Source organism: Mesoplodon bidens (assembly GCF_964165515.1).
Source record: "Mesoplodon bidens genome assembly, chromosome: 1".
NCBI lineage: Eukaryota > Metazoa > Chordata > Mammalia > Artiodactyla > Ziphiidae > Mesoplodon > Mesoplodon bidens.
The window spans coordinates 14,652,954-14,677,646 of record NC_138176.1 but is presented as its reverse complement, the minus strand read 5'-3'; the positions used below and the strand labels follow the sequence as shown (position 1 = coordinate 14,677,646).

General features: G+C 37.9%; 1 protein-coding gene across 7 annotated transcripts in view; it reads right to left on the bottom strand.

The window, feature by feature from the left end:
- The window catches only part of SHTN1 (shootin 1), a 106,002-nt gene that overhangs the window by 22,951 nt on the left and 58,358 nt on the right, over window positions 1-24,693 (bottom strand). For 6 of the 7 annotated variants that reach the window (XM_081243769.1, XM_081243772.1, XM_081243767.1 and 3 more), the window contains 6 exons: window positions 22,971-23,124; window positions 21,066-21,165; window positions 16,394-16,476; window positions 9,652-9,761; window positions 6,207-6,260; window positions 920-1,040 (listed from right to left, as the gene is read on the bottom strand). In XM_081243769.1, the coding sequence (XP_081099895.1) occupies window positions 920-1,040; window positions 6,207-6,260; window positions 9,652-9,761; window positions 16,394-16,476; window positions 21,066-21,165; window positions 22,971-23,124 (622 nt within the window). The remainder of the gene's footprint in view (window positions 1-919; window positions 1,041-6,206; window positions 6,261-9,651; window positions 9,762-16,393; window positions 16,477-21,065; window positions 21,166-22,970; window positions 23,125-24,693) is intronic. The other variant, XM_081243773.1, reaches the window with a different exon arrangement.

Below are 24,693 nucleotides of genomic sequence, written 5' to 3'. Positions count from 1 at the left end.
GTTGACTGGACAAGAGTCTAAGAGATTCAGTACATTAGCTGTGGTTGCTCTTAATTTTAGTGTGGGGTAGGTTTTCAAAAGCAGCCTCCTGGCAACAAGGGGAAAACCTCATAAAGGTTTCTGCTAACTCCCATGATCAAGGTGATGGAAAAAAAGCTGAAGACATACAAAGTGAGTTCTGAAACACACTTTGAAGTCTAATACATGCATATCATGATACCAGTGCAAACTGTGATCTCAAGATGCTCAGATGGCCATTTATAGCTGATGACAGAGCTGCACTTTCTCCTTCACTTGATTCACAGGCAGGGACAATAAACTAAATGGATATGAAAAATAAAGATGAAGATGATTTCTTTGCATTTGTAAGTGATTTGTAATTGCGACTATTATTACTAACTATTGGGTTCTTTGTGCCAGGCACAGTGCTAAGCACTTTTGATATATTGAAATATATTGACTTCATCCTTAGAATAATCCTATGAGGTGGTGCTTTTATTATCCTCATTTTATAGATGAAGAAATTGAGGCACAGAGAGGTTGAGTAATTTGCTTAAAGGGCAAGCAGTAAACTGCAAAGCTAGGATTCAAATTCATGCCTTCTGGTTCCGGAGCCTTTACTCAATGCTACATTGTTGCCAAAGTCTATCCCGGATGTCTTTACCAAAGGGCATCTTGCATTAAGCAAACAAGATCCATAAAAGCCTGATTCCCTACAAATAAACAAACATACCAATAAATAAAAATACATAAGCACTCTTATGAGACACCCATAAGTACCTTTGCCATCCAATACTTCTCATTCACATAAAAAAGTTTAATAATAATTTTAAAAAGATCATTTTATGTTAAAAAGACACTTAAAGGAAGATGCTTCAGAGAGGAAGAGTAGAACCGTGGAAAATTCAAACCAGCTTACTACTGCTATCTGCTTCTGTTGTCAACTTTCTGCGACGCAAAATCCTTTCTAACTCAGTTTCACTGTTTTCAGTGTGAAGGGATTTTAAGCTTCTTGAACTAGTGGATTTGTTAAGTGTCCCCTAAAGTGAAAACAAAACAAAAACAAAAACAAAAAGGTTAATGTCTTAATACAATACACAAAAGAATATAAAAGTCAAACCACCAAAACATTACCAGAATTTGAATGGAATTAGGAACTAAAATGAATTTGCTATGTATGTATTTTTAATGTGCATATCTTTAACACACAGTGTTGGATCATTTAAGAAGATGCTACTGATGATGTAAGATGTTAGCTTTCGTAGCAAAAGAACAGCACAAGAATACCTCTTGATGGGCTAACTATATGAAATTCAGTGGTGGGAAGGTACTTGCACATTGATGATTAAGATTCTGATGTGTGCTGGTCGACCACGCGGAGAAGAAAACAGATATACTGAACTCACCTTAGAAGGTTATCTTGACATGGCAGCCATGAGTTACTGACCCAAATCCTTGCGGCACTGAAAAATGTGGCCGATTCTTCAGAGAGAATGACCCTGGCCGCACACCTGGTGACAAGGCGTGCTGCCAAAGGAAGCACATAACGCTCTCCAGTGGCCTAACCCAGGAGGTGCTGCACTGAGCACACCTCGCTTCTCTGTGAAAGAGCAAAGGCTATAGTCTACAGGGAGGCAAGGAAGGGCCGGCGCCGTAATCCCACACTCCTGAACAGAGGAGGCAGTGAATGAATGGATTACTCAGGACCCGGAAGACACTGAAGGAAACAAGAGATACCATAATGCTGTGCTCCTGCTGAAAGGCGTCCTGACTTTCAAGAGGACAGAGGAAGACCCAGGCAGTGCTCCCCTGCCCTGGCTCCTCCAGGAAGTATGTTATGGAGGGAGAGCTACGGTTTTCTATCTCCATTACCAGTCAAGTGTTTGTACAGAACACTGGGTGACACACTTCTTTCTTTGTAGATTTAAGGGGTCAGGATTTAGTACCCCACCATTACAAGTGGTCCATTTTCTTTTCTAAGAAATGCCCACCATTTCTTTGAAAGAGCCCTCCTCAGCTGTGCCGCAGGCTTAGTGGAGAATAAAAACCCAGCTGAACCACAATCTTTTGATCAGAGAAAATCAGCACCTCAAGCCAGGTATAACTTGCCAGACTTCATGCCAGAGTCGGAAGGCAGCCTTTGTCCACCCAGGCTAACAAGGAGGCCAGCCTTTGCCACTTCGGCTCACTATGGGCTTGCCTTAACCCTGCTCCCTGCCCCTGCCAACTTCCTGAAGGATTCTAAGAATCCTACTAGCTAAAATGGTAACTCATGTTTCTTCTTTAACCTAGAAAACAAAACAAGTAGCTTGTAAAATTAGGTAGTTACAAATCTCACGATATAGGTTATGTTGTTGTTTCAGTTAGAAAGGCGTTTTCCTCCCTCACTGCACCCAGTTACAGAAAAGCAGAGTCTGTTGTTGGGAAAACTGACCGACAAGATTAGGAGATTACATCCCTCCGCTGTCACAGCTAACCAAAACCGGATGTGCAAAATTCTTACGGCTCGTATTTTAATCAGGCATCTGATACTTTCCCCCTGGAAGAACCTCTTTCTACTTTGGATTTATTACAAAAATTCATAAAATACAGCAAAGGAAAATCATATTACATGGAACACTATAATAGCTTATTTTATCATTTAAAAAATTAGATGATTTCTTCATTTAACAGTTGACAATGCAGATCTCTACCCACTCATCAAAGAGTTATATAGTAAGGTAGGACTGACACTGATAAGGTAACGAAAACAGAACTAAAACCAATTCAGATAAAAAATTTTTAACGTATTAGAAAAACTATTCCCAAGTCATTTGTGTTTATAATTTTTAAAAAGTTCTATCATTTGTAAACAGAAAAACTTATGGCCCTTACTAAAATCACTCAAACTACCAGACTGTTTGAACATCAAGGACATTCTATGTGATTTTCCCAATGGCTAGAGTTAATTCAAGAAAAAGATATGTGTCTGTGTCTGTGTGTATGTACATGTACATACACATATACCTTCCAAGGATATCTTTTATTGAAGAATCTACCTTTCACAAGATTCTCTATTTTTCTTTGGATGACCGCATTACTTCCCCAAACTCCTGACTGTGGTAAGCTATCCTCTCATCGCACCTGATACTGAAGGAACTCATTTTCCAAGTTCTAATCCTTGAATTCCCAACTTTTTTCTCCATTCACTGACCAAGGCGGTTGACTAGGTTAGTATATGAGCAAACTTTAAATATGGAGGCAATTATGGAGGAAAGGTTTCTGCATGGATCTCAACTGACGTGATAAAGGAGCTCAGCTAATAAAGTACCAAGACTGTCTTAATTATCTACTTATATTATAATCATAAAATTAGAGAAATCACAAATCACCACGTGGTACATACAATTCCTTCACTTCACAGAAAAGAGAATCCTATAAATCAGTGATCCTTGGCATTTTGGGCCAGGTCCCACAGTAAGTCAGTGATAGGGCTGGACCTTGAACTTAACTTTTCTAATTTCTATTTCTACTCCAAACCGCTTTCATCATTTAACAGTCTTAATCCCCATGTTAGTTAAATGTTCATAATACCAACAACTCTAATTGTCAGGGAGCAAAATTAACTATTCAACAATTCTTGCATAATTTGAAAAACTGAAGATGTTCAAAAAAGACCTAAAAGTGAATTTTTAAAAAGTTGTTCTTGTCTCTTTGATTTAGAGGCAACTGAACTTGAAAAGAGACTTTCTGATTAATTTCTGTTGATTTATTCTTTGGAAATGCCCATTTCCACTTAGAGTGGCTTTTAAATGGCTGATGTGGCTCAAGAGGTTTGCGAAACCTAAAAAAAAAGAAACCCTTGTGTGACTATGAGAAATAGCTATATATTTTTTATCCACAAAATACACAACTTTAAAAATTAAGTGTAAACAGACTTGGAAAAATAAGTTCAGTCAACACTGAGACTTTAAAAATTGGCTTGAAAAGTGTACAACTCAAAAGATAGTGAGGTTTTCCAACTCCCCCAAACACGAGATGTGTTTTCTACCCATGTGCTAAGTTTCAGCAGTAGGCTTACAACTCAGGTCAGTTTCATTGCAGCAAAAACACCCCCAGACTGAGTTCATTCCTGGTTTCTGTTTTGCAGTAGAACTGAACACAGGGCTTCTTGGTTTCTTGGCATCTCTTGGTACAGGTGCTCACTTTCCACTTCAGTACACAATCTGTAGACTTTTTATGTTCTTTTCATGTTTATTTCTCACATGCCACAACTGTGAGGTTCGTGTCATGTACTTTGCTGGGTACTAAATTTTGATAATACTAATAGTCTGAACTCCAGCAAGAAGCACCAATAGAGCCCCATCTGATAGGGGCTTCCTTTCTCTCCTAAAAGAAGTTGTATGGTTTCTTGGCCCCAAGTGACTGGGAGTTACAAGTGATCCATCATCCCTCAAAGGAAACGTTTGTGGTAGTAGTGGAAAGTTGCCATTTGGCAAAGAAGAGTAGGGGAGAGCATAGTGAGTTCCACGTCAAAAAAATTTAATGCAAAGAATAACAGCTATTAGTGATACACATTAATGCCATGTAAGGTAGAGAAATCTAATGATAAATCCAGGACAAAAGAGGATGGGGGCAATTTGAAGACAAGAAAGATGTTTTGACAATTTTTATAATTTGTAAATTATTCCACAAAATCTGTTCACAGATTTCTCTCCCTGAAGTGGCACAAAATTATAGTGAGTATGATTGTATAGTGAACATGATCTTTAAAAGCAATGCTGTGATTTTCAGTAAACTTGCTACCAACCAGCATTATCAGGAAGTGGGGTACCTTGGGTAATCAAATATCATATGTACCTCATGTAGATGTCTGATTTTTCAAATAAACCTGATTTAAAAAACAAACTGAGGGAAGTTTACTCTTTCACTGAGGATCAGAACTATAACCCTAGAACCTCCAAATGCCCCTGGGGGCATTTACATGAACAAAAATTAGCATTACAATGTAGACAACAAAAAGGACTGTCATAGGGCATTCTCCTTAACAGAACACTGGATAACAAAATTTTCTCACCAAAGAATCCATTAGATAATAACCACATACTTTTTCCATGGTTTTAATACTTTATTCTGTAGGTAGACCACTACTGTTAGCCAGTGCTACATACCTCTCTTTAGTATTAATTCCACTCACCTAAAAACTACAGCAAACTAATTAAGCCATTCCGAGTTAAGTCTACTGTTTCATGCTTGATGAAAATAATGTTGTTTACCACAATTATGTGGATGTCTGCATGCAATGCATAATTAGCACAGTAACAACGAACATGGGAACATTAGCTCTACCTCCGCCCCCATGTTTGTTGACTTACTGTGCATAATAACTGGTATTGAGGCTGTAACAAGACCTGAGAATAAAGCTCTTAGTATCCAAAACATTTTCTAAGTGAGGCACTTGTCTCCAACAGAAACTGTCGGACAGGGCAGTACTCAGTTATTTTGTTGGCAAAAGCTCATACTTTGGAAAGCAGAAATATGACTAGAGACGGGCATTAAGCATGTTCTCTAATGGACGTGAATTACTTTTAGAAAGTGAAATTAGTAACATAAAGAAAGGAACTTCTGTTATCCAAATTTATCATGACTTTTCAAAACTGTGAGAAAAGCAGACTATGACTCTGATGCTAACATATCTGGGGAGAAGGTCTGATTTATATTTAGGTGCCAAGAATTCCACTTTCATGCCCCAAAGTTAAGCACTATCCATGTGAGAGACTACTATACAATATACTATTATCTACTACATTTATCGTAGATTTACTTATAAATAAATCTACTATAATCTATGTATAGATTTACTTATAACATTATTTACTATATTTATATTTATAATATATCTACTATATAAGCATGTACTGATCCTCACATGTGGCCAGATACTTTATCTTCAAGTTGTAATACAAGTATTGGAGAACAAGAGCAGGGAACAATGATTTGGGGGAAAGTGTACCCATTCTTTTCGAATAGAAACAGCAGAGTATTGATACATTATTAACACACCCAATGGAGGAGTCCACAGCACAATCAAGTAAACTATCAAAAGTAATGAGGCTTACTGTAAATGGAAATAAACTATATCAAAACCAATTATTCATAACAGTAGATTTCTAAAATATTCTTCCACTTTCCCATTAACTAAATAATAAACTGAGACCTCTTCTTACCAGTATTCCTTTTAGTTCATTCACTGCACTTTCAGAGCCTTTTGAAGATTCTGGCTACAATGGTAAAAAGAAGAAAAATGACTGAGTAATTCAGTTTTAAGATACCCAACAAAGATTTTTACACGGCAAAGTGTTGGTAGCTTATATTGACTACATTTTTAAAAATTAGGTCTATGTCTTACAGTTAGGAAACAATATTAGACATGCTAGTGCTCCCAAGGAGCAGTTAAAGAGAAACTTAGAGGTAAGAGTCAAGCTACCATCTTCTACACATCATTTTGTTACCTACCATCATCATATGTAGAAAAGATTTGGTAAGCATTAAATTTCAAAGATTTAATTCCAAATTATTCAGAACATTTTACAATAAACTCTCCCCACTCTCACTGCTGGGCTTGAGCCAGCAAGCGAGGACTAGGAAGGCAGCAGTGCAGAGCAGAAAGCAAGCAACAGGGCAGAAAACCTCTCCCAGCTCCGTTAGCTCCAGGCCAAGGCCGGCTTACAGAGGACTGGCACGTCTACTTTCATGAATTTCACGACAGGGATCAGCAAAGAACCCGGATTACAGGAGAATGTTAGCATCACCGGCTATCAGAGCAGTAAAAGACCTCAGAGGGCGTGCAGTCCAAGTACTTCATCTTACTTATGAGGAAAGTTACACTTTGAGGAATTCTGTATTTGAGTCAGGTGTCTCGATTACAAGCCCGGTTCTCATCTGGCTACACCACGAACAAAATAATTTGAAATGAAATTCTGGGTAATACCTGCCTGCCCCATAATACCACAGTCTCTGTGGACCCCGCAATGAAAAGACGGCTGAAAAAAAAACCCTCTGATCTTCCCTGTACCACTTCCTTTCACAAAGGAGATGAAGAGAAAACCTGCAAGACACAGTGAAAGGAATCACTCAGGCCTCTCATTCCTAGAAAAGAGGCAAGGCTAATCTTTCATCAAGAGATGGGAGGTGATTAATGGCAACCTATAATTCTTTCCTCTCAAAAGATAATAAAAGAATAAGACCCTATTCCAAGTTTAAAAAACATACAGTTAGGGCTTCCCTGGTGGCGCAGTGGTTGAGAGTCCGCCTGCCGATGCAGGGGATACGGGTTCGTGTCCCGGTCCGGGAAGATCCCACATGCCGCGGAGCGGCTGGGCCCGTGAGCCATGGCCGCTGAGCCTGCGCGTCCGGAGCCTGTGCTCCGTAACGGGAGAGGCCACAACATTGAGAGGCCCGCGTACCGCAAAAAAACAAACAAACAAAAAAACAAAAACAAAAAAAACATAGTTAGAAAAAGTGAGAGAGAGAGAGGTTTGCTGCTCACATACAAATTAGACTAAGGTGTTCAACTTTCATAGCCTCCATTTTCTGTGAAATACACATGCCATCAGCGGCAGTCACAAGTGCTAGTCAAAAGCTCTAAGACACTAATTTAACCACACCAGCACCACCACCAGCATCAAGGAATTTAGTAATACGCAGTTAAATTAGTACTCTCAAGGCAGGCTTGACTTCTGTAGGTAAGCTGTTCGGTGACATGTTACGACTTCTGAACAAACACCCTGCCTAAAGGCATACTCAGAAGTGCTGCTATGCCACTCAAGTTGCCCTCTGACTGCACAAGCCTTTTCAAAGCCTGGACTGCATACTCTCATAACTGGTGACATTTTAGGAAAGTACTGATGGCACTGGGGGAAGAAGTCTGCACTGAGGCATGCAGTGACGATTTGTTTTAAAGGTTACTGACCAGGTCATTCACCACTATATCTACACAGTTTTAATGATTACCAGCAAAACAAAACAAAACAAAACAGTTGTCCACTGATCCTTGTTCAGCTGTCCTCCAGATTTTGAACTGACATTAAATAATGTGTAACTGTTGAAAGAGTCACGGCAAGAAAGAAAAAGGACAAAGTGATACACCGAAAATGAAAGTACATACAGAACACCGATTGCTTACGATTTAAGAAGTTTTCAACATTTTTCTTTCTAAACTAATTTTGTTTCTTTTACGACACTGCATTTTTCTCTGGTAATAATTTGGTTTTGCTATTCTTTCTAAACTAGTTGTGACATGAAAGCCATAAAAATGTATTCTTTTCTAAGGTTCTACTTAGACTCTGCATTTTAAAGTGGTTTCACATTTTACTCCATTTGACCCTAACAACAACCATGTGAGCCAGAGAGGGTATTTTATGGAGAAGAAGCCCAGGAAGCTGGGTGATAGTGCAAGGACCCGACTCCAACAGCAGTGCTCTTCACTCACTCACCAGACACTGGCACTGAAAGAGCTGTGCCCAACTATCTACACGCTCAGCTTCTCGTCCAGTTCTACATTCTGCCCACTTGCTTTCAGAGCTCTAGCACAAGACTGAATTACTCTCCACAGCTGGCTGAAGCTTCCACTTCCCTAGATGTGAATCTTCTCTTGGCGTGGAATGCTCGTTCCCTCTTCCCAACCCCCTTTCCCTGGACAGCTCACACCATGGCCATTCCTGCCTTGTCCAGTTATCTTGTCTGCCTGTGACAAAGTGGCAACTTTAAAAGCCCAGCAGAATTTCTAGTGAACAGTCATGACACTCGGGAACACTGAAGTAGCTGAAGGAGGGCATCCTTGAGAGTCAGAAAGGACCATAAAGTTTGGTTTAAAGGAAGAGGAAGAAGAAAGAGAACCAATCTGCTGACACCTTATTAGAGTGAGGAAAGAAAAAACATTTTTCAAGAAAAATGTCAAAAACTCTACTATTGAGTCTATTTAAATGGGACAGATATACAAGGGGAAGGAAAAGCTCTGAACTAGACACTAGGTACTTCCACAGACCCTGGAGCTCACTGTGGTCTAGCTTAGAAGACAGCTGATGATACAGATACACAAGTTTCTCCTTGAAGTGACCTGGAATAGGTCTGTGAAATTAATGGGAACAATCTTACAAACCTCACTGTTTTTCAAAAGTTGTCTTAGGTCTGCTCCGGTATATGATGTGATCCCCACGCTCAGATTCCCCTCCCCCACACACTAAAACAGAAGCCTCGGGAAGGCAAGGATCTTTGTGTCTTGTTTACTGCTTTACTCCCAGTGCCTAAAACAGTACCTGGCACATAGTAGATACTCAATAAATACTTGTTGAATTATACACAAGAACCAGGAATTGACGAAAATAAAGGGCGTGCTAATTGTTCCTTGTTTGGTGTAACAGTTCATATCAATGTCCCTCTCAAGGAGAGGGCAGCACCCTGCAGCCACAGGACTTACTTTCTGTAGTGACCTAGGTTTCCTATGGGTCAGAGTCCTTCTGAAAAGTGCTTATATGAAGCAAAGGCTTTTACGACACATTAGCCTTAACCCAAGATTTGACAGTCAATTCTGATGTAGCTTTCATCAGATTTCAAACTTTTGCATTAAAAAAAAGAGACATCAGGGGAAAAAAGCATTTACTCATTCCATACCTTTGCCTTGGGTCTAGCTGTCTGATTAACTGGTCTGAGATGAACTCCCTTTTTAATTCTGTCCATCATCTCTTCAACTGCTTGCCTCTTCAGATCTGTGACTTCTTCAGCTATTCAAAGAACACACACATAAATCATCTTATGTTACAAGAAAACTACTTCCTATTTCTGGTGACTCAGAGAGACTGCACTATGTAATTAACCACAGTCATTTTTCAGACAGAGTCACAAAACACCAATAATTTACTAAGGTTAACAGCTCCCAGGTAGCAATATTTTTTTAATAAAAACCTTTTAATAAGAGATTTGCTTTGAGAAATAAGAGTTATAAAATTTAAGGTCTAATTTGTAGCCTGGAAATCAATATTGTTTCATCTATGTTAAACAAAGTACATTTTGTTCCGTTTGTCAGCATAATAACATACCTGAATTTCTCCAGGTCTCTAAAAACCTAATTTTGTACCTAGCTCCAAATAATCATTCACTTTTGTCTCAAAGATGTTTTTGTAACTTATAGTATAACCTATGTCAAAGAAGTCCAACCAAAGCAGGATTAACTATCAAAAAGCCCATTTGAAAATAAAAGATCAAAGAGATTTTTTTACCTGTTGGAAGAAATCCACAGTCAAAAGATGAGCAGCAAATAGATAAAATCTATTTTTAAATTGCCATCTTTTGTTTAGGAATCACATGGGAAGGAAACATTTAAGCAAACCTTTTTCAAGTCTTTTAAAATTGTCAATGTTAAAAGAAAACATACATCCAGAAATGACTGCAGTTAAGTAATTAAATTTGATAAAAAATTTCAACTGTCTATTGTTTAATCTTTACACTCTTTGGCTGCAAAAACAATAAAGCTGTTGAAATATGTATCAACTAGATGAATGCAACTGAGGTGAGCTGAGACTTGTTGGTCAGAAGAGTGAAATTTGTCTCTTACACAACAGCTTAACCAAAAGCACCAAATCATTCTGGAACATTTATCACCATTAATGCAGCTCTAGATCTTGTGTTTACCTCCAGCTAACTCACTGTATCGAATACATTCACGTTTAAATATCTCATAAAGACCCTCCAACAGACTCCACATTGTGGGGCAGGCATATGGTAGGCACTCAGCAAGCATCTACCTACTGACTGACTTGTTGAAGTTTGAGCTTTAAATGGCTATCAGTAGTTTTACTATTTGAGCAGAAATAATTAAACCTCAAAAGAATGGCTCCTAAATGGAGGCAATCACAACTATATCCCCCAGCTAATTCACAGTCGTGTCAGGCTCTGCGCTAAGGAGGCCGAAATCATGGCTTCTTTTACTGCTATATGGCAGACTTCACTCTAACCCTGGGTAGCTATTCCTCTTATACATGCCGAGGGGAGCAACTTAGAGAATCCAGAAGGTTCCATTATCCTCCACTCTGCAACATCACTGTGATGGGATCACTGCTATATTCATCATATAACCTAGGTTTTCTGATACAGTTCTGGTTTCAAATAGTGTTGTCATCCTCAGAAGCCACTGAAATGCTGGGAATTCAAATTTCTCAATATCCAAACAGCATTTTTCAGTTCCAGAAGTCAAAAGAGTATCTTTTGTGAGGCAACATGGGAGACATGGCACCAAGGTCAGAACTTATCCACCAATAAATGAAAAGACAACAAAACTGTGGGTTGATCAACTATGTGCCCTTAAGCAGTATTTTCTAAGGCAGCCTCTGCTGATGGCTCACAAACATCAACAAGGGGACAGACAAGAAAATTACTATGAACAGAGATTCATTCATTCATTCATTCATTCACTGACTCACTTATTCAATATGTGAATACCTATTGTGCACTACATGGTACTTTTGCTGACCGTTTTCAAAATCAGAGGAAATAAGACCCATATCTGTCGTTCAAGCACCTGGTATGGGTATGGAATTTATTCCTGGGAATTAAAAAAAAATCTTCAAAACACATTCGATTTTCAGAAAGGATGCCATTTTGAGTAAGACTTGGGAAGAGCTGCATGGCAACAGGAACACCGCCTACAAACAGATTAGCACTCTGTAAGGAACGACTAAAACTCAATTAAATGCACAAAACAAAAACTAATTAAGGCAGACAGATGGAGAATTATGGTCAACACCATTCAAATCTGCTGCAGCATCTAACATAACAGGAATTTAAAGTAGTTTCTTATCTTTGCTTGCCAGAATCATAGTGATAATTCAGAGAAGTACCACTATCTGTATTGTGTACAGATTATAAACCAGGCTCATAAAATTTTCTCAGTCTTTTTCAAACATAAAGGCTTAATTGGTCTTAAGGAAAAGAAATCACTCTTATCAGATTCCCTACTCAGGCACAACACAAGGGCAATGGCTAGGTTAGCTACACAAGCTTTCTCTCTCACTGACCCTGTTTTTGAACTAGCAAAATGCAATCTATACGAACTTCTGAACTATTAAGCAGTTCTAATAAATCTGCAAGAATCACCTACAGAGAGCTCATGGTATGTTTTGTAATTCTTTTCTGCAATCACGCAGTTGGTAATTGTCTCACAAAAGCATGTAATCAGGGGGACAACAGAAATATGCAGGATACTGGAGATTAAAGAAAAGGGACAAATGAAGACAAGGGGTCTAATGTTATTGAACTGCCACAGGAAAATAAAATCAAATGTTCTTTGAGTTAGTGCTTCCAGGTCAGTCTTGGATCAGAAAGCTACATGGAATTAATTGAGGCTTAAATTTTAAGACCCACTTGAAAAATAAGTTAGTTCCTCAAAACAAACAAAAAAAAGACCTACAGACAAAACCATCACCTTATTGCTCAATAGAACCTTTTGGTATTACCTAGAGGAACTAAAATGAATTTTTAAATGCCACAGGTTTACTTTTCTCTTTCAATAACATTTTTAAAAAGGCATTAAAAAAATCTTATGGCACCGTGATGCACAAAATTTCTGAAGAACATATCATGGTTGAGTAAGTTTGGATTTGACCTACAGTCATAAAGTTAAGAAAATTTCCTTAACTACAATGATCACAAGAGCCTGCTGAATGAGGACTTCTGCCCTTCAGGGTGATTGGTACCATGCCTTTTTTTTTCTTTTTTAGGCAACATTTTGAATAGTTTCTATGTTATGGGCACTACTCTAAATGCTTTACATGTTGTGAGACTCATAATTCTTAAAACAACTCTATGAAATAGGAACTATTATTCCCATTCTACAGATTAGCAAACTGAGGTAAGAAAATATCAACAAATTAATGACCTAAATATATGATAAACAGCAGGCATACCTCTCAAATCTCAGAACTTGTCCAATAAATGCATTCTTAATCAAAATTAGAGTAATTAACTGCAAAGTATGTAATGATTTCTTGTGTTTAGATCTTAAAGCTACTTCTAAAATATTTCACAGACCTTCCCTACAATCAAGGTTTTTAAGAGTCATAACCCAACAATAAAAGTTTCTCCATTCATAAGCTCTGAAAATCATACCAACTGTATAGCAAAAGCCATCATACGATGCTAATATAAGAAAACACTGTGATAGCGGGACTGGTTCCTATGTTATAAATGCAAACTCCAAAGTGTCTCAGATGACCCCAATATTGATGCTCTACATTCATTCATCATGCCTTTAATCACTGTTGATCCATTCAACAACTATTTTTTAGTGTGAATGACTAACAAAACACTATAAACTACCTTGCCAGAGAGAGCAAAGTATGGCTATGGTATCTATCATTTAAGGCAGTATGATTTTAGGGTGGCCCCAGTTTAAAAATCTCCTGATCAACTTCTGTGTCTGTAACTACTCAGATTCCCAAAGTAACAATTCAGTAGCTCAGGGATGAGGGGGGAAATGCTGCCACATTTCATGAATTGTAAATGAAATATCATTTTCATAAGGAAAACTGCATGGTTTCTAATACTGGGAGTTAATAAGTTCTAGAACACATCTTTTTAAATTTAAGGGTGCTGTTGAGGTTGATAAGCTAATAATGTAATTTACTGAGAAGGGGAATTTATTTTATTCTGACTGCCTTCTTGACCCTCTAAGACTTAACCAATTTTCCCAAAACAAGATCGAAACAAACAAAATTTTAATCTTAATTACAGTGTCAGGGAAGGCTTACAGCCAGTAACCCAAGAGCAGGGCTGCCCTGCAAATCACCAAAGGCAGGACTTCTAACTCCTGCAATGCCTTGGCAAAGCAGAATTTGCCTTTTAGTTGCATTACAAGGGGCTGTAGGAGGCAGGGGCAGAAAGTCAGTTCATACAAATGACAAAATCAAACAGCTTTCGTTTGTAATGGTGCTGCAAGGTTCTTGCTAAGAAGGAAAGACCAAGTCTAAACTTTGATTCATTCAATATGCGTGAAAGCTGTGGGAGGCTGCAGAGAGAAGTAAACCCTCACAGAGCCTGCAATCTGTTCGGGGGAGAGATGTGGAAATAACCCCAACACCAGAGCAGAGGCTGGGGGGTGGGACATTAAATCCTCACAGCAAGAAAATTTGAAGTGAACTGCTACAGCAATACACAGTAATGAGCCATTCATTCTGGATTATTAATACTCATAAAGAAAGGAAGAGGAGGAAGAGACTGGGAACACACCAGACAATACGCTGAAACCTGAATGGGAGACACGGAATTAGAACAGTACCTTGCTAGAGGGACGGGCAGGAGGGCAATTCTGGAATGAGGAAAGACAGGAATAAATGCACAGGAGGCTTAGACGTAAGGGGCCAGCCATAAGGTGAGACAGATGTAATGAGAAATGAGGCTAGAGTAAAGGCAGAGAACCATCTCTAAGCAGACAGGGTTTGAGATTCTATTCTGAGGCAGGAAGAAGCACAGAAATGGGATAAGGTGTAGGACAACATAATGAGACCTGGTGTCTGAGAACACGGCACTGCAGAGGTATGAAAATGGCTGGGGCGGGGCGAGGAGACCTGGAGGCAGGAAAAGGGGGCCAAGAAGTTTGCACCCATTTGGGCTTGAACCAGGCTAACCTACCATGCTCCATAATTAAAACAGGTTGAACAAACACTGCTGAGTTTAATTGGGGTTCTACGGTCCTCAGGCATAAAGGCCCAAGATCTGGGGCCAGCATTTCAAGCTTCTGCTCTCAGCGTGGGCCCACATCAAACTGCCCACAGCTCTGTGCACTGACTCTGCACCTACCCACCTGGGGCCTCTGCTCAGCAGGAAACCTCTTCTCTCTCCATCCCCATCTCTTCCTATTATCCTCAGCTTCTCCCTCTCCAAAGAATCACAGGGTCCTGTGAATTTTACCTCCCTAAACGGCTCCTGAATTTATCCAGTTCTTTCTCTCTCTACTGCTATACCACCCACAGCTCAGCCCCATCAACATTCACCTGAATGAGTGCAACAGTCTTCCCTCATCCACTCTCATTCCTGTACAGTCTGTTCTCTGTTCTCTCACCGTAGCCAGTGTAACTTTTTACAAAGGACAAGTCTCATCATGTTACACTCCTACTTAAACTTCTACTGCCCTTAGGATAAACATCAAAATCTTGACCACCGCCTCTAGAATCTGGCTCCTGTCTACCTAGTAGACTTGCACCCCATGTTCTAGTAATATCAACTTTCTTTCAGTTTCCTAATATGCCAAACTCCTTCCCCAGTCTGGACCTTTGAATTGTTGCCCCTCTATGTGATCTATTTTACCATATATACCTTGACCTTCTAAATCCACAACTACTCAGCTTAAACATCATTTGCTGACACCAGTAGTCCACCTCCATAATCTCTTAGATCAGTACTGATAATCACTCCTCCACAGTACTGATCAAAAAAATGTATTTAAATAATTATATATTGCACTGGTAATTACATGTTTACTTCCTGTCTGCCCCACTCAAATGTAACTTTATGTCTTGTAGCTCCCGTACAAAGCACTGGAGAGAACATAGAAAGTGCTTGACAAAGTCTCAGTTCATTGCTATCAACTCTAAAAAGCCTTTCCCCAGGACTTCCCTGGTGGCGCGGTGGTTAAGAGCCCGCCTGCCAGTGCAGGGTTCACGGGTTCGATCCCTCGTCCGGGAAGACCCCATATGCCGAGGAGCAACTAAGCCCATGCGCCACAACTGCTGAGCCTGTGCTCTAGAGCCCAGGAGCCGCAATTACTCAGCCCCCGTGCTGCAACTACCGAGCCCACGTGCCACAACTACTGAAGCCCGAGCACCTAGAGCCCATGCTTCGCAACAGAAGAAGTCATTGCAATGAGAAGCTTGTGTACCACAACGAAGAGTAGCCCCTGCTCGCCGCAACTAGGGAAGGCCTGCGCACAGCAACAAAGACCCAACACAGCCAAAAATTCATTAACTAATTTTAAAAAATAAACATAAGGAGTGGTGATTGTATACCACAGAAAATATAGCCTATATATATATATATATATATTTTTTTTTTAAAAGACCTTTCCCCAAATCCTTATTTGGAATTACTTCCTCTCTTTCTTTTACACCCCAAAGTACCTCACCCCTTAATGAAAACACATTTCCCAGCATCCCTCACATTCCAGTGATATGTGTGAGCGTTTACCTGCTCTAGACAGTAAGCTACATGAAGACAATGACTGTTCTTTGGTTCATTCTTATAGCTGTTAAGTTCACATTTCTCCCCAACAATCTGTTCATAGTCAAAGAGCTAACAAGTATGTCTACTGTTGAAAAATTGTACACCATCAACAAAAAGTTAACCAAAGGGGTGGGGTGAGAATTACCTGTTTCTGGTTGAGCTGCCTTTTCTTTCTTAGCACCACTGCCACTGGGGTGGGATCGCTTCCGGATCATGGACATGAGGGATCTTTAGGAGAAAGAAAAAGATCAACAGGATTAGTGGATGCCTTATGATCCAAGAAATAAAATGTACAGATTCTAAATAATCAGTAAAAATCCAACTCTTCTCTAAGTGCATGAATATATAACTAGAATTTAAGTAGCCTACTTTCCACTTTAATAAACTGTTAAATTTTTAAGAAAGAGAAAGATGTCTCATCCCTTTACTGTGTAAAAACCAAACTAGTTACTGGGAGAAGGGGGCTGCTAACATTATTACTAAGTTTATGCAGAGACATCTGCAAAGTAAAATAGATACAGAAAACCTTTCAATATCCATATTTAAAATTCAGAAACAGCTATCTATGTAATACATTTGAGTGAGTGGGAAGGACAAGAGAATTAGGGGATGTTTTGGTAAATATCTATTTGTGAAATATGGGCATAAAAACATCTGAATCTGCACAACATAGACCAGATACTTCAGCGATAACATATATTCAGACCACTGTCTCTCTGTCCATGTTTTAAAAATCTGTGTAAAATCCAAATCATGATAAATTTGACATGAAAATTTAAAACCTCTATATATTAAAAGACATCATAAAGAATAAATAGAAACTCTACAAATCTATGAGAAAAAGCACACACCCAACAGAAAAAAAGACAAAACCAAGAAACCCTATAAAAAAGGATGTCCAAATTTCCAACACACATACAAACAGGTTCTTGACTTCTTTAGTTATTAGGAAAACACAAATAAAAGCCACATTTGAGGTTTTACTACACACTCATCAAATAGGCAGGAAATTTTAAGTCTGATAATATCAAGTGTTGGTAGGTTTGTGGAGTAACAGGAATTCTCAAACTGAAGATGTATAAATTGATAGCACCACTTTCGAAAACTGTTCAGCGTGAAGATAGACATATCCTATGAGCCAGTGATTCAACTTCCATACATCTTACAGGAATACAAGCACTTGTGCACCAGGAAGCATGTACAGGAATGTTCATGTAGAATTTCCGTAACTTCCCTGAACTGGGAATGACTCAAATGTCTATCAGTATTACAATGGATAAACACATTTTGGGACATTCATAAAGTGGGTTACGTATCAATGAATATGAATCAACTTTGGCTACATAAAATAATATGGATGAATCTTACAAAATAATATAAAGTGAAAAGAAAAAGACACAAAGGAATACACTACAATTCCAATTATATAAAGTTATAAACAGACCGTATATGTATTTACAGTAGTTTAAGGATATGTATATAGGCAAAAAAAACCCTTTTCTTTAAGAAACGGATAAAAGGATAGGACTTGAGGGTACTAGCATTGTTCTATTTCTTGATTTTGATGGTGATTATGTGGATACTCATTTTATATTATTTTAAACTGTACATAAGTTTGTGTACACTTCTACATATATATTATCACCCCCACCAAAAAAAAAAAAAAGAATCAAGAACTTTGAAATTCTTTCAACTACATTATAAATGTCCTCAGTGTTGTAAACTGGATTTGACAAAATACAGTCCTGAGGAAGACAAACTGGGAAGAGAGGCATAATGCTGCCTCCAGAAAAAGGGGCAACTGGATGATACACAGTACTATTTGCTCTGAGGACAGAACAACTTGATGTTCCTTAACCACTATCATTTTTAGATTTTTTTTTTACTTCTTACTTCTATCTTTGGTTATATTATTAATCCCCTCCCTAATTGCCTTTTCTTAAAACTCTCACACATACTGAACAATCTCCCACAAAGCATAGCAAAAAGAAAGTTCTACATCCTACTCTACCCTGTGAAGTTTCCAGGACTTACCAACTGGGAAACAATTGGTCACTGAGCTTTTAACTTCATCTAGTTTGTCTTCTTTGGGCTCATAGTGGCCCCAAATGTAATTAAATTATTTTCACAAAACTTCTAATTTGCACAGAACTTTAAAACAAGTACATTTTAATCCATAAGGTGAGGGAATTAAATGATGCAAACTTTATTTTTTCCATTCTGTCAACTGAAGACAGGAATATTCAATGTCTACTTGTTAACATTCCATAGAAGGGTGGGGTTTGGGGAGGGCTCTCACTAACCAGAGGCCTCTCCTCATTCTGTAATGACCCCATCTCTGGTTCTGAGGGGAAGTTTTGAAAATGTGTATTATTGTACATAAAGATTACAAAGCAAGAAGTTATTTGTACTGCTCAGAACAGTTGTATGTATTTACATAAATGAACTAAGAATATATGTCCAACACTGCAAACCACCTAAGTAGATAAGAGAAAGTGCTAGCTTTAAATGTTCTGAAGTATAAGTTGAAGACTGATATGGTGTCCACAGGAAAATCATCTGTAATATTAAAAAGAACTGTCAAGATGTTGCATAGACTAAAGAGAAAATATCAACAGATAGTGTGAGTTTCACAGGACAGATGAGAAGACCAGGACAAGACATCTGGGACCAATCATCCAAACCTCTGGCTAAAACTGCCCCAGGTGGAAAATATTCACCTTGAAATTCTTCAAGTGTTCTTCACGCCCACTGTGATGGTTAATTTATGAGTCAACTTGACTGGGTCATGGGGTACTCGGATAAATGATCAAACATTATTCTGGGTATTTCTGTGAGGGTTCTGGATGAGATTAACATTTAAATTGGTAGCCTGAGTGACTGTCCTCCCTAATGTGGGATGGGCCTCACTCAATCAGTTGAAGGCCTGAATACAACAAAAGGTGACCCTCCCCCAAGTAAGAGAAAATTCCTCCTGCCTGACTGCCTTGAAACTAGGACATCTGCTCTGTCCTGCTTTTGACTCAAACTGAAACACTGCCTCTTCCTGGCCTGTTGACCTTCAGACTGAAACAACGCCACAGGCTCTCCTTGGTCTCCAGCTTGCTGACTCACCCTGAAGATCCTGGGACTTGTCAGCCTCCATAGTCATGTGAACCAATTCTTGAGAATACATTCTTTTTATGTATATGATGTGTATGTACACATGTACACACACACACACATCCTATTGGTTCTATTTCTCTGGAGAACCCTGACTAATACAGTAATATACCCTACCCTTTCCCCATGAGCCACACCTGGCCAGGACCTGTCCTTTCACTTCATTACTACAAAATGACCAAGATATGCCTTTTTCCTCTCTTAACTCTCTCCCATCTGTCCTCTAAGTAAAATGAGCAGGAACAGGAAGGGAAAGCAATAAAGCCACTTAAAGAAGCCACAGGCTCTAGTCTTTTTCTTCCACTTCCATTTCTATCCATGATCTACATCAGGGTAAAACAAACAGCTCAGGAACAAAGTTGGAAAACCTTGATTAGTGGATTCAAAGTCCATTGAAACTCAATACAAATGCAAATATACTTTTTTTTTTGCGATACGAGGGCCTCTCACTGTTGTGGCCCCTCCCGTTGCATTGCGGAGCACAGGCTCCGGATGCGCAGGCTCCGCGGCATGTGGGATCTTCCCGGACCGGGCACAAACCCGTGTCCCCTGCATCAGCAGGCGGACTCTCAACCACTGCGCCACCAGGGAAGCCCCCGCAAATACACTTTTTTGACAAAAAGGACTCCTTACCAAAAAAGTAAAAATCTCTTTCTACTGAGAAATTATATCTTATACTACTTAAATTCATCTTAAAATAAAAATCATTCATGTTATTCAATGAAAATTTTCTTTAACGGGCCTTATAAGAGTTCATGCTTTAGATATACATAGTCTGAGTCCTACTTTCATTTCTCAGTGTGGCTGTAGGATGCTTTTTGAGAAAATATTCTATTTAGGTTATACTTTACTTTTAATTCTAAGGGCTCTCAAGGTTTCAGAGACTAAAAATTAAAGGCCAACAGCAAGATTATAATCGTTTTTTAATAGTTCTCCCTCCTCACAGACAGAAGTGACCTTTCTTATCAAGCTCAACATTCTAGACCTTAGAAAAAAATCAAAGTGATGAATTTCCTATTTTAAATGTCAAATTCAGAATATCTCTTACAGATTTAGCTACCCAGGAGAGAAAGAATTTAAAACACCTGAAATTCTTTCAATTGACTCTTGGATCGATCACGTGTAAAAATTATTTTGCCTTAACTACTTCAGTGGCTTAAAGTAGATCTGTTAGGTTTTTGTTAGTTCAGTACTTTTATTTTTTAAATAACTGAACAAAGCATAGCTTTCAAATTCAAGTTAGTGAGAGAAAAACATGAAAAACATTCTGGAGAAGCTCAAAATTCCTTGATCGTCCAGCAAAGGAAATCCTAATGATACGGACTGAAGTTTTAAAACTGAAGTATTATCAAAAAAATTTTTTTAGATGTCTAACTCCTTGGTTTGGAACATCCACATGAAATTTAAACATCTACAACAGAAGAACACTGTAGGCCACAAGATGTCTTTATATGTTACAAGAAAGGAATGATACACTGGCCTTCAGAAAATTCTCTGAGACACCTGCTGATATCTTTCATACTTTTTACCACCACGCCCCTCAAAATGATGCATCTAAGCCAGTACTGCTTAAAAAGGGTACTAATAGCATAAACTTCAGTTTCTCTGACAAGGACTAACATTTGATGCAAAACAGTCTTCCTGCACGTGCTTACCGGATAGGATTTGGAGGGGGAGGAGGAAGCGGTGGTGGAGGAGGAGGCGGGGGAGGTACCGAATTCTCAGACTGGTTCACCCGTTTCTGGAGTTCATCGACTGCACAGAGAGCAAGCATTCAGAAAAGAGCTGAAATTAAGCAACTTAACACCTTATATATGTGTAAAGGAAAAAACAACCACTCTCAAAATCAAGTTCTTTTATTAAAGCAAAGTTAGAAATTTCAGTATGAAACTGCAGAGCTCTTTAAACTTTTTATCATCAGTAAGAGAGGCCTTATATATGTTACAAAAAATTTACCATCTTTTTGCTATATATACAAACTATGGAAAAGAAAAAATAAATCAAGACAATGGCTGGATGGGTGGGAAGTAAGGATTGAGAGTAGGCTGAAGAAATATTTGTTAACAATAGAATTTACTACTCAAACACTAAGAAATTGTTAATACTTGACTTTTAAAGTATACAGACCAAGAATTAATTTTAAAGATGACATTTAGTGATGAATTTTAATAGCATACTTTCCTCCTCCACTTAATCTCCTTCAAAAACTGCAAATCCTAGAGTTCTTGATTTTAACCAGACTCAAGACTCAAGTGTTTAACTCAGAAACTTTTTGCTCTTTTGAAGAGCATTCTGGAAATATAATTTATTCATTCAATTCATTCAAGCCATTAATGAAACAAGTACTTACTAAGCTCCAACAATGTGGAAGAGCCTATGCTCAGTGCTGCTCATGACACAGTTCCTGACTTCAAGAAACTCAATTTGAATTTATATCACAGATGTGAATGCCTCTAATTGGGCTCTAATGGGCTACAGGTACTGCACTCAGGAATAGCTCTCCCTCTACGCAGCCACTCTACTTTCCATGACTGACTACCCTAATGATTTGTGCATTTGTTTTTACCGTCAACACTTAAATAAGCAGTGGAGGCCAGGCTCCCTGACATCAAGAATCCTCTAGTTATTTCATATGCATGTGGCTGTTTCTCTAAAGGGAGTTTGAGATCCTCATGGACAAAAGGCATGGTTTCTTTTCTTCTACATTTCTTATAGCACCCTAGGGTACTAGGTATGGCTGGGTACACACACAGCAGACAATAACTAAAAAGAATGGACTACTCCTTAATTTTAGATCAATTAAAAAAAATAAATTGTAATTCACTTTCATTGTGGATTAGAAAGCATTGAATATTTTTTAAAGGAAAAAGCCTACTTGATTTTTCTGTACAGATTTCAAAATTCTAGTATAAAATTAACCAAAAATATCTGAAGTGAATATTGAAGCTGTTATAAAGGGAACAACCTGCCCCCTTAAATTATCTACTTTCCAACAGAAACTTATTACTTATCCCTGTGTAGTACTCCAACTCACACATTCTTGTTAAGCCTTCTAGAACTGAATGAATAAATCGTTTAAGTATCTCCTCGTGTTTTAAAAGTTTTTCCATTTAATATATATATTGTTGCCCATTTTATCGTTAGGTGTGATACTGAAAGTATTATTTCATGTGCATAATTAGACATCGAAAATGAAGGTAGTATAAACCTAAAAAGTTTAATTCTTCTTTAAAATGCACCCTAAAATGAATAAAATAAGTATTTAACGAACACTCATCTCTGAAGCCCTGAGAAATGCTGAAATTTTGGTCTTCCCACATTAATGATATCTCCGTCTCTTAATTCTGTATGTGATGCTCATAAAGGCTGTGAGTCCAAAACAGAAGTCTAAATATTTGTGAATCATTTGATTACAGCGACCGTTCTAATGAATTACAATAGTCAGAAATAAGAAATTTAAAACAAATCTTGGTATTTTTCTATAGCATTTAGTAAATGTACTGGTCATGAGAGATTCACATAGTAATAATAAGACATAATAAGCTACTCATTGCTTTTACCGGAATGCTTTAAATTTCTAGCTTTCTCCTCAGAATTCTGATATTTCAATTCCAATTCTTTTTTATCTTCTTCTAGGAGCTCCAGTTGCTGTTTGAGGTTGTGCATCTCTTTGCGGAGAGTTTCATTTTGTAGCTGCTCTTCTAATTTTTTGACCTATAAGTTATAAACAGACTTTTACGTGGTGACAGTTTTTACTTTATCAAGGAAAATAAGGGGAAAAATAAATGTTTCCCTTTTACTTTGCACTTCATAGCAAAGAGATTACAATTCATCTTAAAAGCCACACAAATCCTAGGATACAGATAATACTTAAGATCACTATCAGCAATGTGATTCAATATAAATTTATTGAAGACTTATGTCCCAGATAATTTAATTTTTAAATGTGAGTAGAAAAAGTAAAATATTCATTTAATTTAAGTAAAAAATTCATTTAAAACAGATTAACGTTTTTCTGCCCAGTTTCAAAAGAAAAACTCAGGTAATCTTAAAAATTTGGTGGGACAATTTGGTAACAAATATCAAAAACCTTAAAAAAAAATAAGGAAGAAAAGACCCTTGATTCAGTAATACTACTTTTAGAATTTGTGAAATAGTAAGACAAGTGTTCACATACATTAACTAGAATGTTCTTTGTAACAGGGAAAACTTGGAAATAACCTAAATGTCCACCAATATTACTGATTTAATAAATTATAGTTATGCTCGTTAAATGAAATACTATGCAACCATTTAAAAATCACATAACCTCACTATACACTGACATGGAAATATACATTACCAAATGGAAAAAATCAGGTTATAGAACCATATGCTTGGCATGATTCCATTTAACCTATATTCATAAAACTATACATTTACATAAAGTTTGGATATGCACCAAAATGTGGGATTTTTAACTATTCTTAATTTTCTGCTTTAGCTTTTTCTGTATTTTAAAAATTTGTTTTATTATAATCATAAAAACAACACAGCTGTGTTTTAAAGATTGCTGAATCTGCAAGGGAACTTATAGGTAAGAAATATTTTAAACCACATACCTGAAAGATTATCCAGAATAATTGTATGGTATAGTATAAGTTTTACTGACTGCTATAAGTTCGTTTATAACTTTTACCTAATCTTCAGTACCTTTCCCACTACCCCAACATGGAACATACACAACAACTTAGTCCCATCCTCAATACAATTTACTAGGTTCTTGCACGCATTATTTACTAAATGAGTTAACTACAGTAGTAGAACTTTTCAGAACCAAAATTTCTAGCATAAGCTAAATAAAAATAAACCTTCTTTCATTCCCTTCATTTGAAAAGGTAATTCCTGCATATGGGGACAAAAAAAATTATTTCCCTTCCATCCTACTCCCCAGGCCTCTTTCCCAGGGGCAAGCACAGTTACCACATATTCATCTAAAGGTTCTCTACATATACGTCAACATTTCTTATGGAAGAAAGAAAAATTAACTCTACCTCACAACCAACTTGGTAAAAACTCCAGGAACTTCCAAGCATTAAATGTCAATATTGTTGCTTAAATAGACTTCGACAGGTGGTAACAAATGGCAGCTAACAGCCTTTCCTTCACAAACTAAGTACACTGTAAGTAGTATAAACACTGATGTAATTTTTCTCAAGTGGTTTCTTTAATTTGAAAGGCTTTGTTCCACCTCTTCGCCTCTCCTCCTCTCTGCCTCTCTTTCTCACCCACCACGGTGACTAT